The sequence below is a fragment of the Chanodichthys erythropterus genome, chromosome 23 (assembly GCF_024489055.1).
Source record: "Chanodichthys erythropterus isolate Z2021 chromosome 23, ASM2448905v1, whole genome shotgun sequence".
Classification (NCBI taxonomy): domain Eukaryota; kingdom Metazoa; phylum Chordata; class Actinopteri; order Cypriniformes; family Xenocyprididae; genus Chanodichthys; species Chanodichthys erythropterus.
In genome coordinates this window covers 10,403,459-10,429,864 of record NC_090243.1, presented here as the reverse complement: position 1 = coordinate 10,429,864, position 26,406 = coordinate 10,403,459, and the positions used below count along the sequence as shown (strand labels likewise).

At 36.7% G+C, this 26,406-nt stretch overlaps 2 protein-coding genes across 3 annotated transcripts in view; both read left to right on the top strand.

Moving 5' to 3' along the window:
- Positions 1–262: 262 nt before the first annotated feature.
- On the top strand, positions 263–10,144 carry plcxd2 (phosphatidylinositol-specific phospholipase C, X domain containing 2). The gene is made up of 4 exons (XM_067378746.1): positions 263–362; positions 3,152–3,618; positions 8,560–8,801; positions 9,991–10,144. The coding sequence occupies exons 1-4, from the start codon at positions 263–265 to the stop codon at positions 10,142–10,144; spliced, it is 963 nt and encodes a 320-aa protein (XP_067234847.1).
- Positions 10,145–18,215: 8,071 nt separating this feature from the next.
- Positions 18,216–26,406, top strand: part of phldb2b (pleckstrin homology-like domain, family B, member 2b) — a 45,874-nt gene continuing 37,683 nt past the window's right edge. The window contains exon 1 of one of the 2 annotated variants that reach the window (XM_067377903.1): positions 18,216–18,543. In XM_067377903.1, the coding sequence (XP_067234004.1) occupies positions 18,520–18,543 (24 nt within the window). In that variant the 5' untranslated portion in view covers positions 18,216–18,519. The remainder of the gene's footprint in view (positions 18,544–26,406) is intronic. The other variant, XM_067377904.1, reaches the window with a different exon arrangement.

The following is a 26,406-nucleotide window of genomic DNA, read 5'->3' as shown; positions in this document are numbered from 1 at the left end:
AAGCAGGGAGGAGGATAAGGATTGTAATTTCGGTCTAAGAAGATTAACTTAGTAGAAGAGCTCGCTCTCTACCTGCAGTTTGCCTCACACACAGTGATGTTATAATGAGTAAATCATTGTTAGCTTGATTTAAATCGCGCGTTGATGTCGAATGATTGTAATGATTTCACTTGGAGTAACGATGATTGTTGGACTGGCTTGGCCTGGATCGGTGTTGAATTGGCATTGTGCATGTTAGGGCTGAAACGCTTTACTAGCGGAAATGAAGACACGACCCACAGGCAGCACCTCCAATGCCGACTGGATGGGCTCTCTGTGCCCTGCCCTCACATCAATGCCCCTCAAGTACCTGGCGGTTCCTGGTGAGAGAACTTCTCTGACCTTTGACATTTAATTTAAAAAGGGAATTCAAAAGTGAAACGAGGTATTATTTTCCATTAATAGCTGTTTAATTGGTGAGGCGAATTGGCCCATCCTATCAAAAGTTGGTCATTTTTCAAATAGATGTATGAAATATTTTAATAAATAATAATAATTAGGACTATAATAATCATCTTATTACACTATAACTTTGTTTATTTAGTTAAAAGAGTAATTAAATGTACGTTTTCATGGTCAATTGTAGGCAGTTTCCTAGTTCAAAAGATGTGAGATATCAGTTTTGTCTTGTCCAAGACCAGTTAAACCTGTCAACAGCAAATATTGTCTGGTTCCCAAAACTCTATGAACACAGTCTTCCATCAATCTGAGAGCTTGACTGAGAAAACTAGGGAAGAGCAGAAGCAGGAGATGAAGTGATCACAATAAAAAAGAGCAGTTTATTAATATATATAATAATCTTGCATATTTTTCCATTTTTCAGTACAAATCCAACAAGTTTTATTATTTTATCAATGTATAATATATATAAGTGTACTAAAAATGGAAAATTACTCCTTCACAACATCATCCTGTGATGTTAAAAACCTTGAAATGGATCTGTTACTCATGTAAATAAATATCCATTGAAACCATAAAATCATAAGATTAAACTACAATAGCCAGCATTGTAAAAGCAAGTAAATAAGTAAAATAATTAGTATTATAAAACCGTTAGTTCCTGTCCTTGATTGATAGCTGTGTTTTATTCACGATAAAACACGGCTATGACCGCTTCACCCAACGGTTCTGTGTATCACAACACCCATAGCAACCACTCTTAGCAAAGTAAACTGTATGTTCTCAATTTATATTGTTCATTGAAGCTTACTGTATTAGAAGAGTATTGTGAGAAAGTATTACCTTCATGCAGATTTAGCATTTTCCTTCAGGTCAGTCCTATGCTCATAATAAAAAATTATGCTTAAATGTCCGCTGCAATATCTTGTCCTTTTAACAGTTAAAGGGATACTCCACCGTTTTTCATATTAAACTATGTTATTCCCTTAACTAAGACGAGTTGATACATACCTCGTCTCAGTGCGTGCACTAAATCGCTCTGTCTTGCGGCGAAACTTTGTTAGCACTTAGCTTAGCCCAGTTCATTCAATAGGGGCCAAGCAGAGAAGCAACCAAACACCTCCACGTTTTCCCTATTTAAATAGAGTTACTCGAGTAGTGTAACTCGACCTAGGACGGTGACACAAAAAAACGTTGCGCTTTTCTAAGCGTGTAAAATGTATAACTATATTGTATGGCGGAATACCATAGCAAGTGCTCGGGAGCACTTTGACTTGGCGCAGTAATATCTTCACTCGTGAAAAGTCCACTCACCGGCCCCCGCTACCTCTCCTATGAGAGGGAGGAGGAGAGAGAGCGGGGGCCGGTGAGAGGACTTTTCACGAGTGAAGATATTACTGCGCCAAGTCAAAGTGCTTGGCGCAACGTTTTGTTTTGTGTCACCGTCCTAGGTCGAGTTACACTACTCGAGTAACTGTATTTAAATAGGGAAAACGTGGAGGTGTTTGGTAGCTTCTCTGAACTGGGCTAAGCTAAGTGCTAACAAAGTTTCGTCGCAAGACAGAGCGATTTAGTGCACGCACTGAGACGAGAGGTATGTATCAACTCGTCTTAGTTAAGGGAATAACATAGTTTAATATGAAAAAACGGTGGAGTATCCCTTTAAGGGGTTTTCCGTGACTGACAGCTCTAGTCAAAGCATTTGTCAGTTGCGTCTTGTTCAGTGTTCACAACAATTCAGTCTTTTCAATGTAAAGGTCTTTGCTACTGAATGATACGCTCATAAAGACAGTCTTTGCGCCATCTAATGGTGTAATAATGTAACTTCTGTTGCTGTTCACATCAGGGGCTATTTTTTTCCCGCGGAAGGAAGGCTTTTGGTGATTTTACTTCATGAATCATGAAAGTTGCATTGAAACATATTTTTTTGGTTTAATATTTGTATTGTGTGGTAAATAAAAGTTTTATAAAAGCAATAAGGTACTTGAGGCTAGTTTTGTATCGTGAATAAGTCATAGCGGAAGGGGTTGCAGGCCTTACAACGCCCTTCAGACTTCACGATACGGCACAGCCTCTCGTACCTTATTGCTTACATATAAAAGCACAAATATTGAATAATAATAATAAAATTATGAATAAATTATTAAATGATAAATAAAATAAATCTAATAATGACTAAATGATAAATCAAATAAAATACTGATTATAAATTATAAAATTAAATTGAATAAAAAACAGATGTATGGTTGCTTTCTTGAAGTAACATACACACAGGTTGCTGTAAAGGATCAAAGAATTCTTAATATTAATTGTTCATTTTAATAAAATTATACATTTAAATATACTTGTTTCATTTATATATTTTATGTATTTCTACTTCCTAATAATCTCTCCCTACTCTCTATTATTTCTATTCCTTTTTTATATATACATTTAATATTAATATATTAATAACATATTACATATTGAAATATATTACATAATTTAGTTATTTTATGTTTTATTTTACTTTAAAGATTTAAAATCCTCTTTTTAGTCAGCAAATGATTATTGAAAGCTGTATTTAAAACTATTTTAAATGCATCCATATATATATATATATATATATATATATATATATATATATATATATATATATATATATATATATATTTATATATATATATAAAATGTTTGAATTTGTCTTGATGCTGCCTTTGTGTTCATGTTTTAGGGTCTCATGATTCCTTCAGCTTCTGGGTGGATGAGCAAGCTCCAGTCGGTCCAGACCAGAAAGCATATGTGAAGCATCTAGTTGCGATATTCCGCTTTCTTGCCAAGAAGGTGATGAAGAAGTGGTCCATGACTCAGAACCTCACCTTCAGGGAACAGCTCGAGGGAGGAATACGCTATTTCGACCTGCGTGTGTCCACCAAACCAGGAGAACCAGGCCACGAGATATACTTTATACATGGGCTGTTTGGACACAAAGTACGTGATGGCCTTAATGACATTAACAATTTTCTGAACGCGCACAAGAAAGAGGTTGTTTTTTTAGACTTTAATCATCATTATGCAATGAGCGAGGAGCATCATCATTACTTAATCAAAATGCTGAAGGATGTGTTTGGCCACAAGCTCTGCAAGATTGATGTGGTGGAGGAGATCACTCTAAACTATCTGTGGGAGAACAGGTACCAGGTGAGCAAAGGATGCCACGTTGTGGACATTAGACCTATCTGATGATAACAATGAAGTCGAAATCCTAAAATGTGATTTTACGAGAGGAAAAAAGCAAATCTGACAGTAAATGTTTTACGCTTTATAATAGAGCGGATCTGTTACTATCTTTCATATATTTTCAGATCTGCTAATGTCAGTACTGTGGGTTCGATCCTCAATACCGACAGGAAAATGTAGGTGGGGGAGTGAATAGCTTTCTCTTCCACCATCAATACCCACAACTGAGGTACCCCCATTCGCTCCCCAGGAGGCGCAGCAAATGACTGCCCACTGTTTTGGGTGTGTGTGTCCACAGTTTGCAGTGTATGTGTGTTCACTACTCACTACTCCTAATGTGTGTGCGCGCACTAACTTGGATGGGTTAAAGGAGCATCCGATTCAATTAACGATGCTAAGCTATGCTAAAAGTGATACTGCCAGACCCGGTGATCGGCTGAATGGATTCAAAATGGTAAAACTCAACTGTTCAACTCTAGGGGAGTTGGAAAATGAGCCTATTTTCAAAAAAGTGGAGTGTTCCTTTAAATGCCATACTTGGCCTTCACATCAAGTCATTTTCACTTTCACATTTTCTCAATGATGCTAGTGTGATGGTATATAATAATAAACAACAACTATATAGATACTTTTGATAACAGTTAGGGCCCTTTAGATTAGGGGAAAAACAGTGACACTAATAAGAAGAGGCTGACTTTTTAACACTTTAAAAAGACACAAGACTTCGTCATAGAGATTGGCAATGTAGTCATACTGAAACTGACCTAAAATGAGTTGAAAAACAGCTGTAAAAAAAAATTAAATGCTTTTCCTGTTACTGATACAAATGCCAACACATGAAATGACTGGAAATAAGTGGAAATTGTGTGGGTTTGCAATTTGCTGTAATACCAAATTTGCAGTTCAGACTGTTTTGTTACCAACTTGTGCCTGAATTAGTGCGAACGACTCTTTGTGCGTCTATGGTGTGCTGCACCAGAGGTCAGCAGCTATTCCTGCTGTGTACTGACCCTAATCACTTTAGGATTAATGTCTCACTTCCACTCTGATGGAGACAGACAGGTGTACAAGTGGCAAAAACTGGATACCCTTGTAAGCACTATGCTATTTGTGAACACCTTCAGATTAGCACATTTTCATGATAGTCTTTGTGGAAATAACTGATTCTGCTCAGTAACAGAGAAGGTGGTGAACTAAGATCTTAAAAGTTCTGTTAATATTTGCTGTAGCTGTTGTTTTGCTGAGTTGCTGGTTACATCTGCCTGTGTGCGGTATTAACCACCATAAATGAGGGAAGTGGTTCTCAACAACTAAATACTGTGAATGTAACAACAACAGACGCATGCATTGACAAGCGCTTGTTATGAGATAGCGCAACTTTAGTTTAAAAGAATACAAAGACATTTTTATTGGTCATAACTTTCTAAAGCACATGTGACAGAAAAGTCATAGGACCGTTGGGTGAAGTCAAATGGTGTTGGAGTCAAAAAGGTTGAGAAACACTGCCCTGGGGTGTTGTTGTGGATAGTTGCTATATGATTGCTAAGCTGGTTTTACCAAGTGGTTTCTGGGTTTTGGGCGGTTACTAAGTGCTTACTTGCTAGAACCCAGAAGTCTCTAATTCTGGGGCCGGTTGCATAAACTGCTAAATCTAAGTCTTACAAATTAGCCATATAAGGTTTTTTTTGAGTCAGTTACATAAAAAAACATAAATTGGTCGCATTTGATACCGAAAAGTTAGACTGATTGTTGGTCATACTAGTTCTTAAGACAGACTATGTTTCTGGCCCCTGGTCCCTAGGTAAGTGTTTCCCATACATTAACTAGACTGTGGCGGCCCGCCACATTCTAATTTGTCCCGCCACTGTCTCAAAAAGAACCGGAAATATAATGTTCGTAATATATGAATATGTGAGAACCGGAAATATAGGCTGCGTCCGAAAACTGAAAAATGCTTCCTTCCGAGGACACATTTCAAGGTAAGAAGGCATCAAGGCACGTCCGAATCCAATGTTAGCTTCACTTCCTGTCTCATGAGATACCTTCATCTGATCGATTTTTGAAGGAAGCATAGATGTATCCTTAGCTGCCTTTGATATCCCACAATCCTGTACTTTCCATTCTGTGACAGTTGAGCTAGAAAAATAAAGATTGCGTCCGAAGGTTGCGTTTGCTGCTCCGTTTGTGTATAAATGTACGATTTTGATCAACATATTTAAATTTTGATATCATTTTAATCGAGAAATTACTACTGTAGTAATTAAATATTTGTTTAGTTCTCACCAAAGCTCGCCCTATATTGCTGTAGATCATTAAACTTTTAAACTGCAGAAGTCTGTCCGAAATCAGTTTCGTGAGGTACCTTCATGCACAAACGCTGCCATACAAGTCATTCACTTATAAGATAGCGAGGCAGCAAGACAGCTACCTAGGTTTTTGGACGCAGCCACTGTGTTTCTTAATACCCCATAGAAGACGAAAGGAAGCTATTTCCGCAGGGGCGCGGGGAGATTAGGTTGGGGGTGCTGTGCGTGAGAACACTGCATAGACCATACACCCGGACACTGACTGCACACGGGAAATGCATTCAAAATAAAAAGTATAAAACGTTTTTTTTTCTCAGTACATACGAGATTTCCATGTTCCACTTTTATGTTAGGCTACATGTCGCCTAGCCCTAGCCACAACCTACAGATCCCAGCATAAACGGTGATACATTATATACATAATATTTGTTTTTAAAGTATCAATAACATCCAGAAACATAAAAGCATAAAAGCAGGCATAGGCAGTGCTGCGTATGATATGGTGCGGCAGAATGCGCGCAACGAGATGAAAGCTCGTCGCGATCTCACAATGCTTCAATAACTAAACAATGATTCTTTAATAATAACGTCTAGTCGTCTACACTTTATCACGGAAAAGGGTTAGGGCCAAAATAATAAAATAAAATCAATAATAATAAAACCATCTTGAGATTAAAGTTGTTAAATTTCGAGAAAAAAAGTCGAGATAAAATGTTGAGAATAAACTCGTTAAATTACGAGAAAAAACTCGTTAAATTTCAAGAAAAAAGTCGAGATAAAATGTTGAGAATAAACTCGTTAAATTACAAGAAAAAAGTCGAGATAAAATGTTGAGAATAAAGTCATTAAATAACGAGAAAAAAGTAGTTAAATTATGAGAACAAATTCATAATTTAACGAATTTGTTCTCGTAATTTAACAACATTTTTGTGCTTGTAGTTTGATTTTTTGTTCTTTTTTTTTTTTTTTTTTTTTGACAGTCCTTTTCCCCAGAACATAGCACATACCGAACCATACCGAATCTGTAACCTTAAAACTGTAATAAAAACTGAACCATGAGTAATCTGAACCATTACACACCAATAGGAAATAATAACTGTACATAATAAATATGTATTACCGGCCCCCACTAATTATTCTAGAGGTAGATAACCTTCAAAGGTAACCTCTTTTGCTACATATTTTAATGGTTCAAACGTATGTTTGACCACTTATGAAACTTATCATTTACTATTTGTTGTTTATGTGACTAATGTTGCCGACCATCACCATTCATGTCTATAAGCAACCAATAACTAAATTAACCTACTATTAGAGCACAAAATTGTTTACAAAGGACAATATTCTTCATTGCTGTAGTCAATTATGCTTACAAAATGCACCAGATTTATGCATTTAAATGTAAAATGTCCAAATTTTCTTCCGGACCCCCCTAGAAGGGCTGATGTCCACCCACCACAGTCTCACTAAATTCTGTGGGAAACACTGCAAAAGGTATAGTTCACCCCAAAATGAAAATTCTGTCATCATCCCAACAGGCATTCTACTGACCATAAGTAACTTTGCAATTAGACTACATGTCAACTTATTCTACTAACCCTAACGGTCTACTAATACCAAAGTCCCTTTTAGACAAGTCATTTCACTCGGCGGCCATCTTTGAAACGCCTCTCGGGCATCCTGGGTATCATGCAGCTCTTATCTCTTTGAATGGGGAAACATCAAATTCTCCAAAACTGTTTGCCAACCTTACGATTAAATTTCATATTTGAAATCACCAATGAAATCTTACAACAACCGGCTCATAAATTTAGTTTCTAAACGCTCGAATCATGACAAAAAAGTGTATTTTTCAGGCTGGATCAAGCTAATGCGCATGCGCAGACCTAAATGCGCGTCTCTTCGGAGGCACGCGTCTGACTGTTTCTATAGAAACCGGTGATTCTAACGGCCGCTGAAGTGACGCGATGACTTTACCAGTCGGCGATTGGCTCTTATTTAGAAGGCGGGACTTATTCCGCCATATTGCACGTTACACTTTCTCCCATTCAAAACAATACGAGTGACACGTCTTGTGTTATTCTATATAGTCTTTGCTAATACTCTAATGAGAGTTAGTTGACATTTAGGTGTAAGTGCAACATTACTTATAGGTAACAGTATAATTAAAGGGCACCATCAAAATAAAGTGTAACCCAGAATTTTCATTTTTGGGTGAACTATCCCTTTAAGTCCCTGAGTTAAGTTTGGTCCATTTTTATAATCACACTTCTCCTTGATAATTAAGATCATTTACTTTAAAGGGATAGTTCATGAATGTTTGTAACATTCTTCCAAATAACTTCCTTTGTGTACAGCAGAACAAAGAAATTTATACAGGTTTGAAACAACTTGAGGGTGAGTAAATGATGACAGAATTTCCATTTTTGGGTGAACAATCCCTTTAACATAGATTGTTCTCTAAGCTTAAATATGAGTCGTAGCAAGCCTTTTGGAAACACCACTAATAATATTATCATCATCAGAGCTCGTCATGTCATTTTGACTTCAGAATAATGGCTCGTTCAGTTTCTCACGTTTGTGTTTGGTTTCACAGGTCCTAGTGTTCTACCATCATCCATCTGCCGAGGGCTGCCCTGTGATGTGGCCTGGTAGTAAAATTCCGGCTCCCTGGGCCAATACCACAGACACCACCAAGCTCATCCAGTTCCTGGAGACCACACTGGGTGAACGAGCCAAATACGGCAGCTTTCATGTATCTCAGGCCATTTTAACCCCACGTGTCAAGACCATCGCCAAGGGCCTGGTACGAGGGCTAAGAAACTACCTGGTGGAGAAGTGAGTATTTAGGTGGAGGAAACATTTTCATTTCATTTAAGCATAAGAGTGCTCACACTTGTAGTTCAGTTCTCCTGGTTCTTTTGGTCTGAATCAAAAAAAGAAAATAATACATTTATTTCTGGTTTGCTTAACATTCACACTGTCATTTTTTTAGACCAAATCTAAAAAAAACATTTTGCAACAGAACTTAACGAACATCCAAAACAATGGATATTTATTTATTTATTTTACTGTGTATATATGTTGGTATAATTTTAAAATCATCCACTAGGTGGCAGCCCCACATTTGGTAAATCCAGATTTAGCAAAAACATAATCTGTCATCACAATGATGGGGTCCTTTAAGGTCCTACTCATTGGACCCAGGCTGAAGGGGGCCCCTCATAAATTTTTGATTTATGCATACAGAATACAGTATTTGCATATTATGTACCATACATATAGTATATAAGCTACATAATGTATGCTATTTCGACACAGAAGTATGGATCCTCGTGCTGTGTCTTAGCGGACATCCTATTGAGACAGCCGTCTCGGAGGAAGCTGTTTAATTCTGCCTGAGTGTGGATGTTGGATTGTTTATTATTCCAGGAAAAACACAGTCTGAGCTTCCCATTTCCTGGTTTTGTCCTGGCTGCTGCTGTAGATGACTGTGGTGCTTGGGAAGTTTATTTCTAGTTGGAGCTGACTTGGCTGACCTAGAACTAACTCTGTGAATAAAACAACTTGAACAGCTACTTGTATACAAGTGCAATTGTGTTGATTATACATGCATGCGTATTTATAGAAAACTACACATATACAACTACAAAAGTGTTCGGTCGGTATAAGAAGTCTCTACCAAGGCTGCATTTATTTGATTGAAAATTCAGTAAAACAGTAATATTGCAAAATATTATCACAATTTCAAATAACTGTTTTCTATCGTAATATATTTTCACATGTAATTTATTCCCGTGATGGCAAAGCTGAATTTTCAGCATCATTACTCCAGTCTTCATACTGCCACCAAACTTTTGAAAGGTAGTGCACATGCTGTTTTCGACCATTATTGAAGAGATAAAGTTGAAAATAAGTGTAAATGCAGGTTAATTTGTGCATGAGCACCATAAATCAGTATGTTTATTAGAATATGCACTATTCAGTGCATCCTTCACGTCTGTTCTTACATGCATTTCTGTCACAGGAACCTTCCAACCATAATGACGTGGGTGGAGGCACAAAAGCCAGGCATAGATGGGGTCAATATCATCACCTCAGACTTCGTAGAACTTGTGGACTTCGCAAGCACTGTTATTAGTTTAAATAACCTCCTCCTTCAAGATCGACAGGGCACATGACCTTTTCTTTGACTGAAGATGTGCTGACCACAAAGAACTGGGGACACATGGAGGTCACTGCATGTGATATCAAGAGGTGACGGATACCATATAAGTGCCATTAGTCTGATACCCATGTTTTGCTAATTACACTGTAAGGTTTTTTCTTTCTTTTTAACAGCACTTGTTCATGTACGTTGTGTATTGAAAAAAACTAATGTGTGTAATTATTTATGATTAATTATAATATTTTAGGACATATTTTAATAAATATTAAATGTTTAGTCTGTCATATAGAAAATATATGAATTTCAGAATATTGGGGCGAGAACAAACAGGCTCAGTGATTTTTGTGTTATATCATGAAAAATAAAGTGTCGTGTATTTTGTACGAGTAGTTTAAATGTGGCTCATATGTGTACTTGATGTGAACCACAGTTTGTGGTCTTCATTTGCATTTTATTCAGTGGAAGATGTGGACCACGGTCATGGCAGGAACATCTTTTCTTTTACAGCTGGTGCAGTAAATAAATATTTTTTCTATTTTCTGTTGCCTTGATTTTCTCAGACATTTGGCTATAATAAATACTGGCATGATGGATAATTATTTATAATTTAATTAACACATCATTTTTTTCTCATTAAAAGTTATGAAAATAGGGTGTTTTTTACCAATAAATAAATTCTGTGAATTCATATTGGTACAAAAAATGTAATTTATAATTGTCTTGATTTTCTTAGAAATTTGGCACTACAATGAATATTGCCATGATGAATTATAATTTATAATTTAATTAATATATCTTTTTTCTTTTCATTAAAGTTATAAAAATGGTGTTTTTACCAATAAATACATTCTGTAAATTCTTATTGGTACAAAAAAGTAATTTATAATTTTATTATTTGCCTTTATAGTATATAAAAATAAATGACTATAACAAATATTGATGGATACTTTATAATTTAATTATTATTTTTGTCATTAAAGTTATGAGTTGTACCAACTTCTTATTGGCACAAAAAATAATTTATAATTAAAAATAAAATGTTAAAATTTTCCATTGTGACATTATAAATATAAAAATATAATTTTGATTTTAGTGTGAAATATGACACAAGCATGACAGGCTTTGTGAGATTGCCTTTAAAATGGAATGCTGGTATTCTTTTTTTTTTTCTTCTTTTTTTTTACTTTTTCAATAATCATCTTTAGCTAATTTCAGTTTATTTTATTGCTCTTCAGTATTTCTTAAGAGTATTCACAGAAATTATGCTCCACATCCAGGACCCTGCAGAGCACAAGAGGTTCATCCACACCTGCATTTCTATGTGACCATATCCACATTCCAGTGACTGTTTTCTGTGGACTCTAGGATGGGAAAGCCATCAGATAATGATCAGTACCATGTGAACTAGTCCACACAGAGCATTTGAATCCAATGAAGGAACAATTATGTGCTCAAAGCATGGAGGTATTTAGGAAGAGAGAAAGAAAGCGGAGACAGATCTAATCAGCACAGCTGTTCTCCTTCTTTTTGGCTTTAAAATCACAGGTTTTGTTCACCGCCGTTATCGCGAAGGGAATGTTTCCCCTGAGTTGTATATTCATAATGAATTTTTAAGAGAGAAATGCAAAAGTTTGAATCAGAAAACATACCATAGGGCCTATAGTGAAAATACTGCATTCTATGCAATTTTTTCATTACAAATTAGCATAACAATCAGAGTGAAGAGTTACACTGGGTGTCTCTGAACTGAAATAACACCTGATGATCATGATCTGCAGCATGATTTGAGATGTTTTTAAAGAGCATAATCTTCAGTGGAGGCAAGAACATCTGACTGTCTGTACAAAGGTGTCACATGATCAGTTTCATAAATTTGCTAGTTTGATTAGTGACCTAGAAATAGTGCAGAATGTTCCATATTTCTTATTTATTTTCATCATATACTCTTAAAAACAAAAGTTCTTTACTGACTTCTGTGGGTCCAAGAATAACCTTTTACATCCATGGAAACTTTCCATTCCACAAAAGGTCCTTTACAGTGGTTTCTTTAGATTAAAGTGTTGTTCACAACAGAAAAAAAATTTCTTTTAAGTACTGTTCATTGAAAGGTTCTTTGAGGAACTAAAATGGTTCTTCTATGGCATTTATGGGTTTTGTTCTGCCATGAGATTTCGAAGATGGTCGTTTTTTTACGTTACGAGATTTCAATCATGGTCGGTTTTGTTCTTTTAGGAGATTTCAATCAAGGTCGGTTTTGTTCTTTTACGAGATTTCAATGATGGTCAGTTTTGTTCGGTTACGAGATCTCAATGACAGTTGGTTTTTGGTGTCAGTCGGTTTTGTTCTGTCATGAGATTTCAAAGACAGTCCGTTTTTTTGTTCTTTTACGAGATTTCAATGATGGTCAGTATTGTTTGGTAATCAGATCTCAATGATGGTCAGTTTTCAGGATGATGGTCGGTTTTGTTTCTTTACAAGATTTCAGACAGTCTGTTTTGTTTCGTTACGAGATTTCAAAGACGATCGGTTTTGTGCTTTTGTTCTTTTATGAGATTTTAAAGACAGTCGGTTTTGTTTTGATATGAGATTTCAATGATGTGTGGTCTTGTTCGGTTATGAGATCTCATATCAATGATGGTCGGTTTTGTTCTTTCACAAGATCTCAATGACAGTTGGTTTTTGGTGTCAGTCAGTTTTGTTCTGTCATGAAATTTCAATGATGGTCAGTTTTGTTTGGTTATGAGATCTCAATAGCCCTTTTTCCACTATCGGGCCAGTGCGAGCCAGAGCTTTCAGCGGGCCAGGCTAGGCTAATAGCCCCGGACTTGTAGCACCGAGCCCAAAAATCACACTACATTTCCACCGTTGGGCCAGAAGCTCCGCAGCGCTTCACTAAAACCTGCCGTAACACGCCTCTCTGGAACAATGTCACACAAACCTGTCATTTCACAAACAAATGGAAGTTTTATCAGAAAAATATTCGGAAAAAATTACTGGAAACTAGTGAGATTGTATAAAGTGAACATGATAAAAGCAGGCGTTTGTTGGCATTTTGTTGTTTACTTAAGTTAAAAACCCAAGCATCGATGTTTTACCAAACAAATTAATCATAATGAATTAATTTGTGTCAAAATTAAACATTAGTCACAGAAATAAAGTGGTATTTACTGTTGTTTCACAAAAGAAAGACGACACATGTACTTATTCAGTCGCGTCTGTTTCTGTTTATTTGTAGTCATAGGACAGTATTTACATCACATTTACAAAGAATAATAATTTCTACAACCCGAGGAGCTTTAGCACTCTCTCCAGGGACAAAGAAATGGAATCCCGAAAAAATGGAGTTGCTTTATTTTATGAAATATGCGGAGCTAAATATGGATATCAGTCCGTTGAGAGACGAGACGTGCTGGCAGTTAAAATAAATACATGATTGTGATAGCCTACGTATATTTGTCTGATTTCTTCAAGCCGTCGTATTTACCATCTTTACTACGGTAATAGCGCGCATAGTCTTGGTGATCAAAATCCACATTGATCGGATCACAAACAGAAGTTATTTCAAACACTTGCTGCTGTCTGAAAGTGAGTTTTGAGCTAAAATGATTTTAAAAGTCTTTAATGCTGATGTTAGCTGGTAACCTACATGTAATCATCCATGGCGCCTCCGTCTCCACATACAAATAAACTCCGCCTTTGTTCATAACCACTCCCTCAAGCCCGAGCTGGCCCGCTTTGGACCAAGGTATTAGGCGGCCCGAAAAACCCGGGCCGTCGGCCCCGAGGAAGCCCTGACGAGGCATGATCAAGCCCCGGAAGTGACAGTGGAAACACGACTGGTCCTGGCAGGCACTAGCAGGCCCGCTTTAGGCCCGACAGTGGAAACACGGCTAATGATGGTCAGTTTTTCAGAATAACAGTCGGTTTTGTTTCTTTACAAGATTTCAAAGACGGTCATTTTTGTTTCATTACAAGATTTCAATGACGGTCAGTTTTGTTCCTTTACGAGATTTCAATGATAGTCAGTTTTGTTCGGGAACGAGATCTCAATGACGGTCAGTGTTCGGTGTCAGTCGGTTTTGTTTTGTCATGAGATTTCAAAGAGGATCGGTTTTGTGCTTTTGTTTTTTTATGAGATTTAAAAGACAGTCGGTTTTGTTTCATTACAAGATTTCAATGATGGTCGGTTTTGTTCTTTTACGAGATTTCAATGATGGACGGTTTTGTTCAGTTACGAGATCTCAATTACGGTCAATTTTGTTTCTTCACAAGATTTCAATGATGGTAGGTTTTGTTAGGTTACAAAAACTCGATGGTCAGTTTTCGGCATCACTCGGTTTTGTTCGGTTAAGAGATCTCACTGATGGTTGGTTTTCAGTGTCAGTCGGTTTTGTTCCTTTTCAAGATTTCAATGATGGTCGGTTTTGTACAGTTACAAGATTTCAATGACGGTCAGTTGTGTTCCTTTGTTCTTTTACCAGATTTCAAAGACAGTTGGTTTTGCTTCATTACAAGATTTCAATGACAGTCGGTTTTAATTGGTAATGAGATTTCAATGACATCTTTTTTATTCGGTTACGAGATCTCAAAGATGGTCAATTTTGTTCCTTTATGAGATTTCAATGATGGTCGGTTTTGTTCGGTTACAAGATCTCAATGATGGTCGGTTTTCAGAATGACGGTCAGTTTTGTTTCTTTATGAGATTTCAATGATGGTCAGTTTTGTTCGGTAATATGATCTCAATGATGGTCAGTTTTCAGAATAACATTTGGATTTGTTGGCGTTTTGGAAGCTTTATTTGTGATGTAGCCAGTGTTTTTTTTTTTTTTAATGTTCCAAACTTTAAATTACATTTTGAATACCTGAATTTTAGTGGTCAAACTTTTAGACCCTTCTATCTCAATGGTTTTATATGTAATTCCAAACCTTAAAAAACATCTTGCCAAAATTTTGATGAGCTCAAAACATAGTGACCTGGCCAGCTGCATTTTTAAACTATGACATTCTTTGTTCTTTCAATGAAAGTGTGCACCAGTGGTCTTTTAAAGGCCTTGACAAACAAAATTCCTTCTCTCCATCCTCTCTTTCACACTTTAGACTCTCCCTTTCTTCACTCCCACTTTATTTCTTTCCAGATCATGAAAGAATGTCAGGGGTTGTTTTTTTCATGTCGGCAGCAATGCAGTAACTTAAATAAAGGGACACTAACTGCAGTGTAATTACACGCCGATGTGGCCTTGTGGGTAACGACTGTTACAGTGGACATGCTGCAATGTTTTCTCTAACTCACTGAATGCTCGTAGCTTCTGCCTTTTTGTTTGAGGGTTCTGCTGGGTTCTCCTGGGCTCCAAGGTGAAGGGAGACTGTATGGGCACCACTGACCATCTATGAACTGACCAAAGGTAATCCAGTTCTCCATTCCCTCTGTTTGTGCAGCTCATTTGGGGACTGTAAAGAGTAATGATGCATTTTTTGATGGAGTTTTAGGCAAATATACATACCTAGAGCAGTTGATTCCAAGCATAACAGCATCTGAAACTATATAAAACAAAGCTATTATTCTACAATTGCTGACAACCTTCACATAGAGAGCTTACTTATTTAGTAAAAGGCATTTGTCCTGTTTCTGAGATAAGAAAACCATGGATGAGCATGTGCTGGAGCATCCTGTTTACTAAAGAATTCAGCCACATGTGACCTCTAATCACAAACTGGATGTAGGGTGTGAACGACGGTGGGTGAGAATTTATGACACACATTGTAAACTCTGTATGTTAATTAAACAAATAGTTTGTCAGTGGATATTTTGAGTTGACAGCTGTAATTTAATTTTAGATAATTGTGAGAGGAGGAAGCTGGTTGATTTTATCATTGTTTATATCTTATCTTGTGTGTGTTTGTGTGTATATATATACAGTGGGTACGGAAAGTATTCAGACCCCCTTAAATTTTTCACTCTTTGTTATATTGCAGCCATTTGCTAAAATCATTTAAGTTCATTTTTTTCCTCATTAAACACAGAATTGTTGAAATTTTTGCAGATTTATTAAAAAAGAAAAACTGAAATATCACATGGTCCTAAGTATTCAGACCCTTTGCTTTGACACTCATATATTTAACTCAGATGCTGTCCATTTCTTCTGATCATCCTTGAGATGGTTCTACACATTCATTTGAGTCCAGCTGTGTTTGATTATACTGATTCGGACTTGATTAGGAAAGCCACACACCTGTCTATATAAGACCTTACAGCTCACAGTGCATGTCAGAGCAAATGAGAATCATGAGGTCAAAGGAACTGCCTGAAGAGCTCAGAGACAGAATTGTGGCAAAGCACAGATCTGGCCAAAGTTACAAAAAAAGAATTCTGCTGCACTTAAGGTTCCTAAGAGCACAGTGGCCTCCATAATCCTTAAATGGAAGATGTTTGGGACGACCAGAACCCTTCCTAGAGCTGGCCGTCTGGCCAAACTGAGCTATCGGGGGAGAAGAGCCTTGGTGAGAGAGGTAAAGAAGAACCCAAAGATCACTGTGGCTGAGCTCCAGAGATGCAGTCGGGAGATGGGAGAAAGTTGTAGAAAGTCAACCATCACTGCAGCCCTCCACCAGTCGGGGCTTTATGGCAGAGTGGCCCGACGGAAGCGTCTCCTCAGTGCAAGACACATGAAATTCCACATGGAGTTTGCCAAGTTGGTGAGAAATAAGATTCCCTGGTCTGATGAGACCAAGATAGAACTTTTTGGCCTTAATTCTAAGCGGTATGTGTGGAGAAAATCAGGTACTGCTCATCACCTGTCCAATACAGTCCCAACAGTGAAGCATGGTGGCAGCAGCATCATGCTGTGGGGGTGTTTTTCAGCTGCAGGAACAGAACGACTGCAATCGAGGGAAAGATGAATGTGGCCAAGTACAGGGATATCCTGGACAAAAACGTTCTCCAGAGTGCTCAGGACCTCAGACTGGGCCGAAGGTTTACCTTCCAACAAGACAATGACCCTAAGCACACAGCTAAAATAATGAAGGAGTGGCTTCACAACAACTCTGTGACTGTTCTTGAATGGCCCAGCCAGAGCCCTGACTTAAACCAAATTGAGCATCTCTGGAGAGACCTAAAAATGGCTGTCCATCAACGTTTACCATCCAACCTGACAGAACTGGAGAGGATCTGCAAGGAGAAATGGCAGAAGATCCCCAAATCCAGGTGTGAAAAACTTGTTGCATCTTTCCCAAAAAGACTCATGGCTGTATTAGATCAAAATGGTGCTTCTACTAAATACTGAGCAAAGGGTCTGAATATTTAAGACCATGAGATATTTCAGTTTTTCTTTTTTAATAAATCTGCAAAAATGTCAACAATTCTGTGTTTTTCTGTCAAAAAAAAAAGAACTTAAATGATTTTAGCAAATGGCTGCAATGTAACAAAGAGTGAAAAGTTTAAGGGGGTCTGAATACTTTCCGTACCCACTGTATATATATATATATATATATATATATATATATTTTTTTTTTTTTTTTTTTTTTTTCCTCAGGAATACCCTACATCATGGGAATAAAATGTACCCACAAAGATGGCTATATCCAAAATCCTTGTCCTTGTGGGGACATTTTTTTGGTCCCCATGAGGAAAACGTATAAATCAGTGATGCTTTTTTGAAAATGTAAAAATACTGAACGTTTTCCATGATGAGGGGATAGAATATACAGTTTGTACAATGATAAAAATGATCATGTCTTTGGAATGTCCCCACAAAACCCATGTGGGTGTGTGTGTGTGTGTGTGTGTGTGTGAGAGAGAGAGAAGTATATAGTATATAATATAACATAATTATGGTCAGAGGGCAGGTGGGATTGGGGTTAGTAGCGAGTGTTAACATATTAATAAATTAAACAGAAAACATTAAATTGCATTACATTTGTATTAAGAACATACTATCAATAATCTCTGTTCAATTCCATACTTGTTTTTTAAAGGCAGGTGAATGTTTTATCCTTTCTATAAACAAACAGTACACTATCAGTGCTAGCTGAACTGCACGCGCCGGGGGATCAAATGCGCACGCGCACATCAGAGTACGGTCTAGTTCCAGCTGTTGCGCATTCCACAGTACAGCGGAGTCGCCGCTGGCCAAGAGCGACAGGACAGCGCCTTTAAGTCACCAAAGAGCCACAGGACTTGTTTAATATCTTTGGAAATTAATTATTAGGATCAGATTGTTTCACTTGTTTTCGTTTTTATCAATAACTTTCGGCGGAGAGTTGGAGTTTTTAAAGAAGGGGAAATATTGGATAGGCTATCTTTTCTTTCTGTCATTTGGAAGCGCGCAGGATATTTGACGAAGAGCGCTGCGCACCTTCAGTAGTAAGTGTCTTTGGAGTTGCCTTTCAGGATGACAGACATCGTTAAGACAATGGTAAGACTTCTTATCATTACACACATAAACCTTGAAATAAACCTTTATTTAATGGAAGGTGGCATTTTATTATAAGTGTAATAACTCAAAATAAGTGCACACTGTCTCTAGTTCTTAAATTAGGGACATTTACTTGAAATATTGGAAGATGAAACTTCTTTAGTCTATATTATCCATCTATGTGAATACATTTATGGTATTTGTGATGGATTTTTGTTATTGCAGTGATAGTGATAGTGACTAGTTCGGTAATCAACGAATATATCAACGATAATATTTAAAATATTGTGAATCAACTTAAAATAATGTATACCAACAAAATTATCTTCATTTAACTTCTTCATCTTTCATTTCCACCATAAACTTTAAAAAAAAATACTGTCTGAAAAACTGATTGGTGTGATGGTAAAGACAGCAGTATTCTGAGTCAGTCTTCTCTATAAAAAATATACAGGTAAATGTCAAATGAATTTAAAATATTTTCTTTTTCAAGTGTCCCTAACTGAAGAATCACTCAGTACCTGTTTGCTTATGCCTAATGGTTAAATAAACTATAAATATGATAATATTTATTTTGGCTGCAGTCTCTAACTTAATCTATGATCGACTCTTGGCACAAGCCATTGGCATGTGTTTTGTCTTTTGAATTCAAGATGGGCACTGAATCGTGACTCTGAACTGAGAGATTGGCATCATATAAACATCAAACACCAGAGGCAATGAAATAGCCCACTTCTGAAACATCCTGAAAGAAAACAAAGAACTTGTGCCATGAGATGTCTCTGACAATGAAATTGAATCAATGAACGATGAAAAAATAATCAACCAGATTGAACAAACTCAACAAACAATTGAAAGTTTATAGTTATTTTTGTACATTTTTGTATACTTAAATTACCCATCTAGTGTGTAAAAACAATAGTGTTAGAACCCTCAAACCAGATGTTATGGTTGTAAAAACACTATGACACTATGTGTCTATGACACTCAGCACACAGTTATTACATGCATAAGAGGAGCAATTATTTCATGAGTCACTGCGAGAGGATGAAAAGAATTAAACATGCAAACAGACAGAGAGAGGGATTCTAGATGCTATAAGTGAACCAGATGCTGGACCTATCACTCGACATTTTTACAGTTGGGCTCAGGTGTGTTAACCTGTGATCTAGCTGACTCACAGAGCTCTCACTGGTGGACAGGTGTGAAATCATTGTTGAGTATGGTGCAGATGTTATAAAGACAGTAATTGCATGTGCTAAGTGATGATTCTGTCAATCGGTGTAACCCTTGCAACAAGACAAACACATGCACGAGGTCTGTTTGAATTCAAAAACATCAGAGTCAGGTGATTCACTATGGTTCCAAAACAAGGTTTTCACAACAATGCCATAAAAGAACCACGTTGGGTTCCTCAAAGAATAGGTCCTTTGGGTTCTAATTCTTGGGTTCCTTTTACTGTGAAGAGAATTTTAATGATCAAAATAAACTTTTGTACAGTGGAAATGTCCCATGGTTATTAAAGGTTCTTTATGAAACCATATGCCAGTAAGGAAACCGGTTTCACAGACAAGGCTTAATTCTAGTGTTTTGTCTTAAGATGCACATCAGTAATGTTTTTTTTTTCTAGGGCACGTTTATAAAAGGTACTTAAATGCCCTAATTGAACTTAGGCCTAATTCTAGCTTAGTCTAAGCCCTGTCTGTGAAACCAGGCCTTACTATTTTTTTTTTTTTATCCCTAAAAAGTCTTTTAAACAAAAATGTTTACAATTTTTACATTTTTACTTCAACTGAATGGTACGAATCTTGGTGACTTTTACAGCAATTGCTTTATAAACACACACACTCAATATCTGGACATGAAAGGCTAAATGGTCTTACAATGAAGTACTCTTTGATAATGTCTAAATATATATCCAAATGCAAAACCTATTAAAAGTAAGTAATTATGTCTGAAAATACTCTTATATGCAACTAGGGAATACACAACCCTATTCATATTTATTTATGTAGGGCTATGTTATTTAAATTTGATTAATTTTCAACTTAATTACTGCTTAATTGAAATAATATTTTTTTTTAATATTTGTATTTTATATAGAAATAAATAGTGCATAATTTAATAATATAGTACCAAGAAATCCCCTCAAAATACAAAATATTAAAGAATAAATATTATTGAAACAAAATATAGAACATTAATTTCAATATATTTTAATAAGAAGTAGGCTACTGAATTATGGTCATGAGGGTAGGTGGATTTAGTGAGTGTTAATTTATTGTCAAACTTTATAAAAAAATTAAAAAAAATAAAAAACATGCACTCGTACAGTGTTAGTTTTAATTTGTACTCTAGTCAAGTAAACTGACCTATTAAAGTGGCTTTACATGTAAAAAGCTCTTCATATATAATAGTAATGGCTTCTTCAAAGAAATCTGTGCTTGAGACGAACAGTGTTAGGATAATATTACGTAAGGTTTTGCAGCCTAATGTGGATTTCCTTATGGTTCTTATCCCGGCAGCCAGATGCAGCTGTAACAACATTCCACACTCTTTCATTTGTTAACTTTGGAATTTGGGGCTAATGACTTAAAAAGTCTTAATATGTTTTTTCAGACAAATTTAAAAAATCTTGCATTATAATGGTGCAGGCGAATTATTTATTCAGTTCCTCAAGCTGTTAATTAAAAAACAATATCTGCAAGTCATGTTCACCCTACTGCCACAAACTGCTCCAAATAGCTGTTGTAATTACAGTCTTTATAGCTAATTACTGTTATTTTTAAACATAACAGCATTAATATCACCCTGCTGCAACATAATGATTTTCAGTGGCCTGATAGTCAGTGAAAGACTAGAAGGGGAGGAAACTCAGAACAGAGAGTGGTTTGTCTACCTAACAGATCTCGCATCATTGAGTGTGTCCAGGGGAAGCAAGGGGGCTGCTTCAACCCTTCGTAAATGAGCTGCATGCCATGAAGGGAATCCCATATTAAGCTGAGATCCAGGCACAATGAGATCATTGTCACATGTGACAGACTGGACTATACAAGCAGCGCTGCTTCATCACCTTTGAGTGATCAGATGAGCTTTCTATGCTGATATTGTTAAAGAGGCGAGTGCATGACCTTTAATCAAAAGATAATGACCTCTAATAAAAGGTAAGCATGTCATGGCATCTCTTTAACATGACACTATAAATTCAGAGCCAGCACAAAGCCTGCATTCATGCTGTATCTTGTATCTAAAGCTATATGTTCAGAATGGATATGAATATCCCTTAATTTATTCTCTGTTAAACAAGTTATAATCAAATCGAATTTCGAAAAAAAACTTTAGTGTAATAGAAACGCTCCATGGATGTTAAAGGTTCTTCATGGAACCATCAATGTCAGCAAAGAAATTTTAAGAGTGGCAGTACACAGAAAGTAGTTAGTATTCTGAACATAGCCCCTTTACGTAGGACAAAAAGATGAACCCAGCTATCACAACCAAGATCAGCCTACGCCAAACACATTTGGAAATGACCTGGAAAGCGACCATGTTTCTGCCAGAGATCGTGTTAGATCTGATGAGGGAAAGGAATGAAAACAGACAGAGGCTGACAGACAATTTCCCTTTTTAAATCTCCCACCCGTCCGCCGAAACGCTAAACTTGTGTGTGGCTGACACCACCCGTCCTGCAGCTCTGGGTGAGACTTTGAAATGTGTGATCCCTCTTTGATCGTCCCATGTGCGTTACAGCTGAGCCGATGGAGTCGTCAGGAATGTCCTCCCACATCATGTCTTGCGTAAAGCACCAGGACTCAAAAAGCCCTTTGTGTCAAGCCTTGCCTGCTCCTTCTGTTTCTTCATCATAGATCTGACTTCTCAATGATCTCGTAACACTTTTGTCTTTCTCTCCGCAGTCTTATCTTTCATCCTCTCTCAGTGGCTCATAAAACAAATGTTGTTTTCAAATTAACACTCTCCCCCTTTTCCTTCCCCCATTTGATTTCTTTCCTGCATGTTAATAACCCATCGCAGTCTTTATGAAAGTTCTGGCTTCTTTGTTTGTTGTAGATGTCTGAACATGCCTGAACATTGCAGCTTTTACCTGCATCGAGAGGTCTTGACGATTAAAGCCATAGTCAGGGTCATCTAACAAAGATCCACCTGTGTGTAAACAGCAAACCTGCCCTTATCGCCCCACAGCAGCCCACATCTTTAATCCTAAGAGCTGATTGGACAGAAAGGTGCTAGAGAGGAATGTAGCTGGTATTTTCATCCTGGGGTGACATACCTAAGTTGTTCTCAAAAGCAAAACACTGGGACATTCCTGCAGGAACACGTCTGTCTACCTGTCTGGAAAGAGGGCAAAGAAAGTTAAGGAAGGGGTTTATGGTTCATGTTCAGTTGTAGTTGAGCTATAAAATAGGTCATGTTATTATCAAGTGCCCTCTTGGGATGTGGCCAAAGGTGAACTTAGGGTCTTAAAGTTCTTAAAGGACTTAAAGGTTGAGCTTTTTTTTTCAAGGGAATTAACCTTAATTTGAATGCAGTGAATGCAGTACTGTTTCATTTTGGTTTACTTTAAATCAAGAGAGTTTATAGTATAAATAACCTTATCTACATTTCGTTCTGTAAAAGAAATTAATACTTTTATTCAGCAAGGAATAATTGAAAAATTGACAGTATAGACATTTATAATGTTACAAAATATTTCTTTGTAAAAAATAAAGGCTGTTGAACTATCTATTCATCAAAGAATCCTGAAATATACATATAAATAAAATGGTTTCAACAAAAACATTAAGAAGCACCTGTGTTAACACTGATAAAATGTTTCTTGAGCAACAAATCAGAATGATTTCTGAAGGATCATGTGATACTGAAGATGTGTGATGAAAGTTACAACATTTTGAAATATATTGCGACAGAAAATATATTTATTCAGGGCTCGACAATAGAGTGCCCCAGGGATGACGCGTTTTTGTAGGCCAACCCGGACGTTAGCATCGCACGGGTTCCCTCGATCGAAAGCCTATGCATTTTTCCCATAGACTTTTGGAAAATCGCAGAAAATAAGCTCTGTGTTTAACAAAGGGTTATGACACTTACACGTTTTTTCTATCAAGATAATCTTTACAATAATCTTCCGCCAAAGGAAGTAGTCCCTTTTAGCAATTTGTTAGCAACCGCCGATTTGAAGACGCAGTAAAAGTTTAAAAACTCACAAGTTGGTTATATCTGGTGTGTTTTATGTCATAGATCAAAACGTGAAAGTATTTAGAGGCTTTGTTAACCACAGACCTTATTTCAGGCGATTTACAAAAACCCATTCAAAAAACCCATAGACTTTACGGCATTGGAACCGGAAATCCTAAAATGCTAACTCGCTTCCGGGTTTTGCCTACAAAAACGCGTCATCCCTGGGGCACTCTATAAGGTCTGCCCGAAGGCCCGGGGCCAGTATGAACGACGCAGTAGACGATCTACCCGATCGGGCCAGTGCTGTTGGGTGTGCGTTATATATCGTCTATGATATCGTACTTGTTGATTTAACGATCTGATATTATCGAGTATGTCCCTCACTTTACTCAAAACAAACAAAAACACACCCATTGAGTGCACGCATCGCATGCATTACGTGATGTAGTCTAGTAGGTTAGACTAGTGCGCGTGCATATAGTGTACGCATTCACTGCGTGATTTAGTCTATTAAAATGCCTTTAGAATGGCCCAGTATTCAAGATAAGGGGCAAAAATGCCACTGTATATATTTTATATTTATGTAATTGAATATGGTTAACCAATATTACACACAGAGCGCCATTTTTCTCCATATATTAGCATGATTACAAATGTGATTTTCAGCGAGTTATTCAGCGTACAGTTTAATGAACAAGAAGTTAATATCAAGTGACTTACATTTTAGACACCAAATCGTCTGTTTCGCTGTATTTCGAAAATAGTTCTAAAGTCCACAGAATTGTTTTGCGTCTCTGAGCAACACTTCCTGAATGAATCAGCTGTTTGAATGAATCGGTTGAATCTCAATGATTCGCTCATTTACAGTGATTCGCTGCCACCTACTGGCGGGTTTTATTTCACATTTAAAGTGTCTTTTTTTTTAATATAATTTCAAATAGTATTTAACGTTTTATATTTTTGACATTAAAAACATTTTTATGCATCTGTAACTGCTCTTGACTGATTAACTTTAATAAAGTTTAATCTATAGTTATATAGTTAGCTATACATTAGATTACAATTTCTGTACCTGGAAATCTCCTGTTTAAACCTACATGAAAAACTTGAAAAGCACCATTTATTTCATTTATATGTTTGTTCTGTTGTATTTATTTGTGCTATTACTCGTAATTTGATTATTTGTTACTATTTTATTACTTACTGTTTATTTGTCTAACAATATTTAAAATTTAAGTCAATCTAGTAGCTTTTGGTGTCATAACCCTATTTATTGAGGTTATATGTAACAAAGACAACAAAAACAATAACTATGCTTCTTTTATAGACCCATTTTCTTGTCTTTTACTTTTATTATTATTTGTTGTGGGGCCAGTGAAAATTTTGGCGGGGCAAGTAAAAATTTGAAAAAATCCTTAGCGTTGAGCCCTGTTATTTGTATTTTCAATTGCAATAATATTTCACAATATTACTGTTTTACTGTATTTTTGATCAAATAAATGTAGGGTTGTAAAGCATAAGAGACTTCTTTCGATAACAATATAAAAATCTTACAGACCTCAAACTTTGAACATTATAGTGTACACAGTTTACACATTTCCCATTCCTTATTTGTTTGATAAATATTTTATTGAGGCAAACTTAAATGACTATTTTATAAAGTAGCTTTATTAGTGTGCTAAATAAAAAAAAAAAGTAAAATGCAATTTTATGATCACTTTAAAAAAAAAAAACATGACAAATCTAACAGATTCTGCAAGGGGTGTGTAAACTTATAGCAGGACTGTACTGCTAATATGTTGGTTAATATGATAAACACAAGTAGTATAGACGTATGGTTGTAGGTTCAATCTGATTGGACCCTGGCATGTGGATTGGAAATGAGGGTTGTTGAACAGCAGTGACCTCATTCAGGATGTCAGTTTTGTATCTGAGGAAACGGAAACAGCATGAGGCGGTAATGGTCAGATGTTCCTCTCAGGCTGAGGGGATTGGCACATCAAACAGAGTATGGTGAGAATGCAATGGCTGTTTTCAGTATATGGGCACTTAAGGAACACTTAAATGTATTGCAAAATATAATATAAATATAATATATATAATATAAATAAGCTCCTGCTCATGTTTTTAATGCATTGTAAGTAATACATTAAGTGTGTCTTCAGTGTCCAAATACATTTTGGGGCATCTGTATACATGTGTATGTGTCTGTGTGTGTGAGTAGGGTTAGTATCTAGGCCCCTCTCTATGGTAACTGCAACTCTAGGCTGTCAGCACCAAGGCAAGGACCATTTCTCACTACATCTCCAGTGGCATGGTATGCCAAACACGCCCAATGGCTCGTGGGAAATAGTACACATGGAACATTCCTGCCTTTTCCTCCCACTTTCTTTTTTGCCCCTTTGGAATTGTTTTTCACAGACATTCCAACCTATGTTACGTGTGGTGGCTGGATTAGAGAGTGTGAATATGTTCAATCTGATGTTTATGGCCCTCAGGGGCTGTTTGTGAGTGTCTTTGTGGTATCTATCTTGTTACTGGAGTGCCATTTAACATAATAGCCTTTTCCTTACCTGGATACACTCAGTGGTGTTTAAACTAGAACTGAAAGATAACCAGCAATTGTTTGCTAAACCATCATGTTGCAGTATTACTTAAAGGGGCAGTTCA

Excerpts from the sequence above, each read along its gene's own strand:
- plcxd2 (XM_067378746.1), top strand. The coding sequence starts at position 263 with ATGAAGACACGACCCACAGGCAGCACCTCCAATGCCGACTGGATGGGC. Across the intron at positions 3,619-8,559 it reads TGTGGGAGAACAGGTACCAG|GTCCTAGTGTTCTACCATCA; the intron begins GTGAGCAAAGGA and ends TTGGTTTCACAG. Across the intron at positions 8,802-9,990 it reads AGAAACTACCTGGTGGAGAA|GAACCTTCCAACCATAATGA; the intron begins GTGAGTATTTAG and ends TTTCTGTCACAG.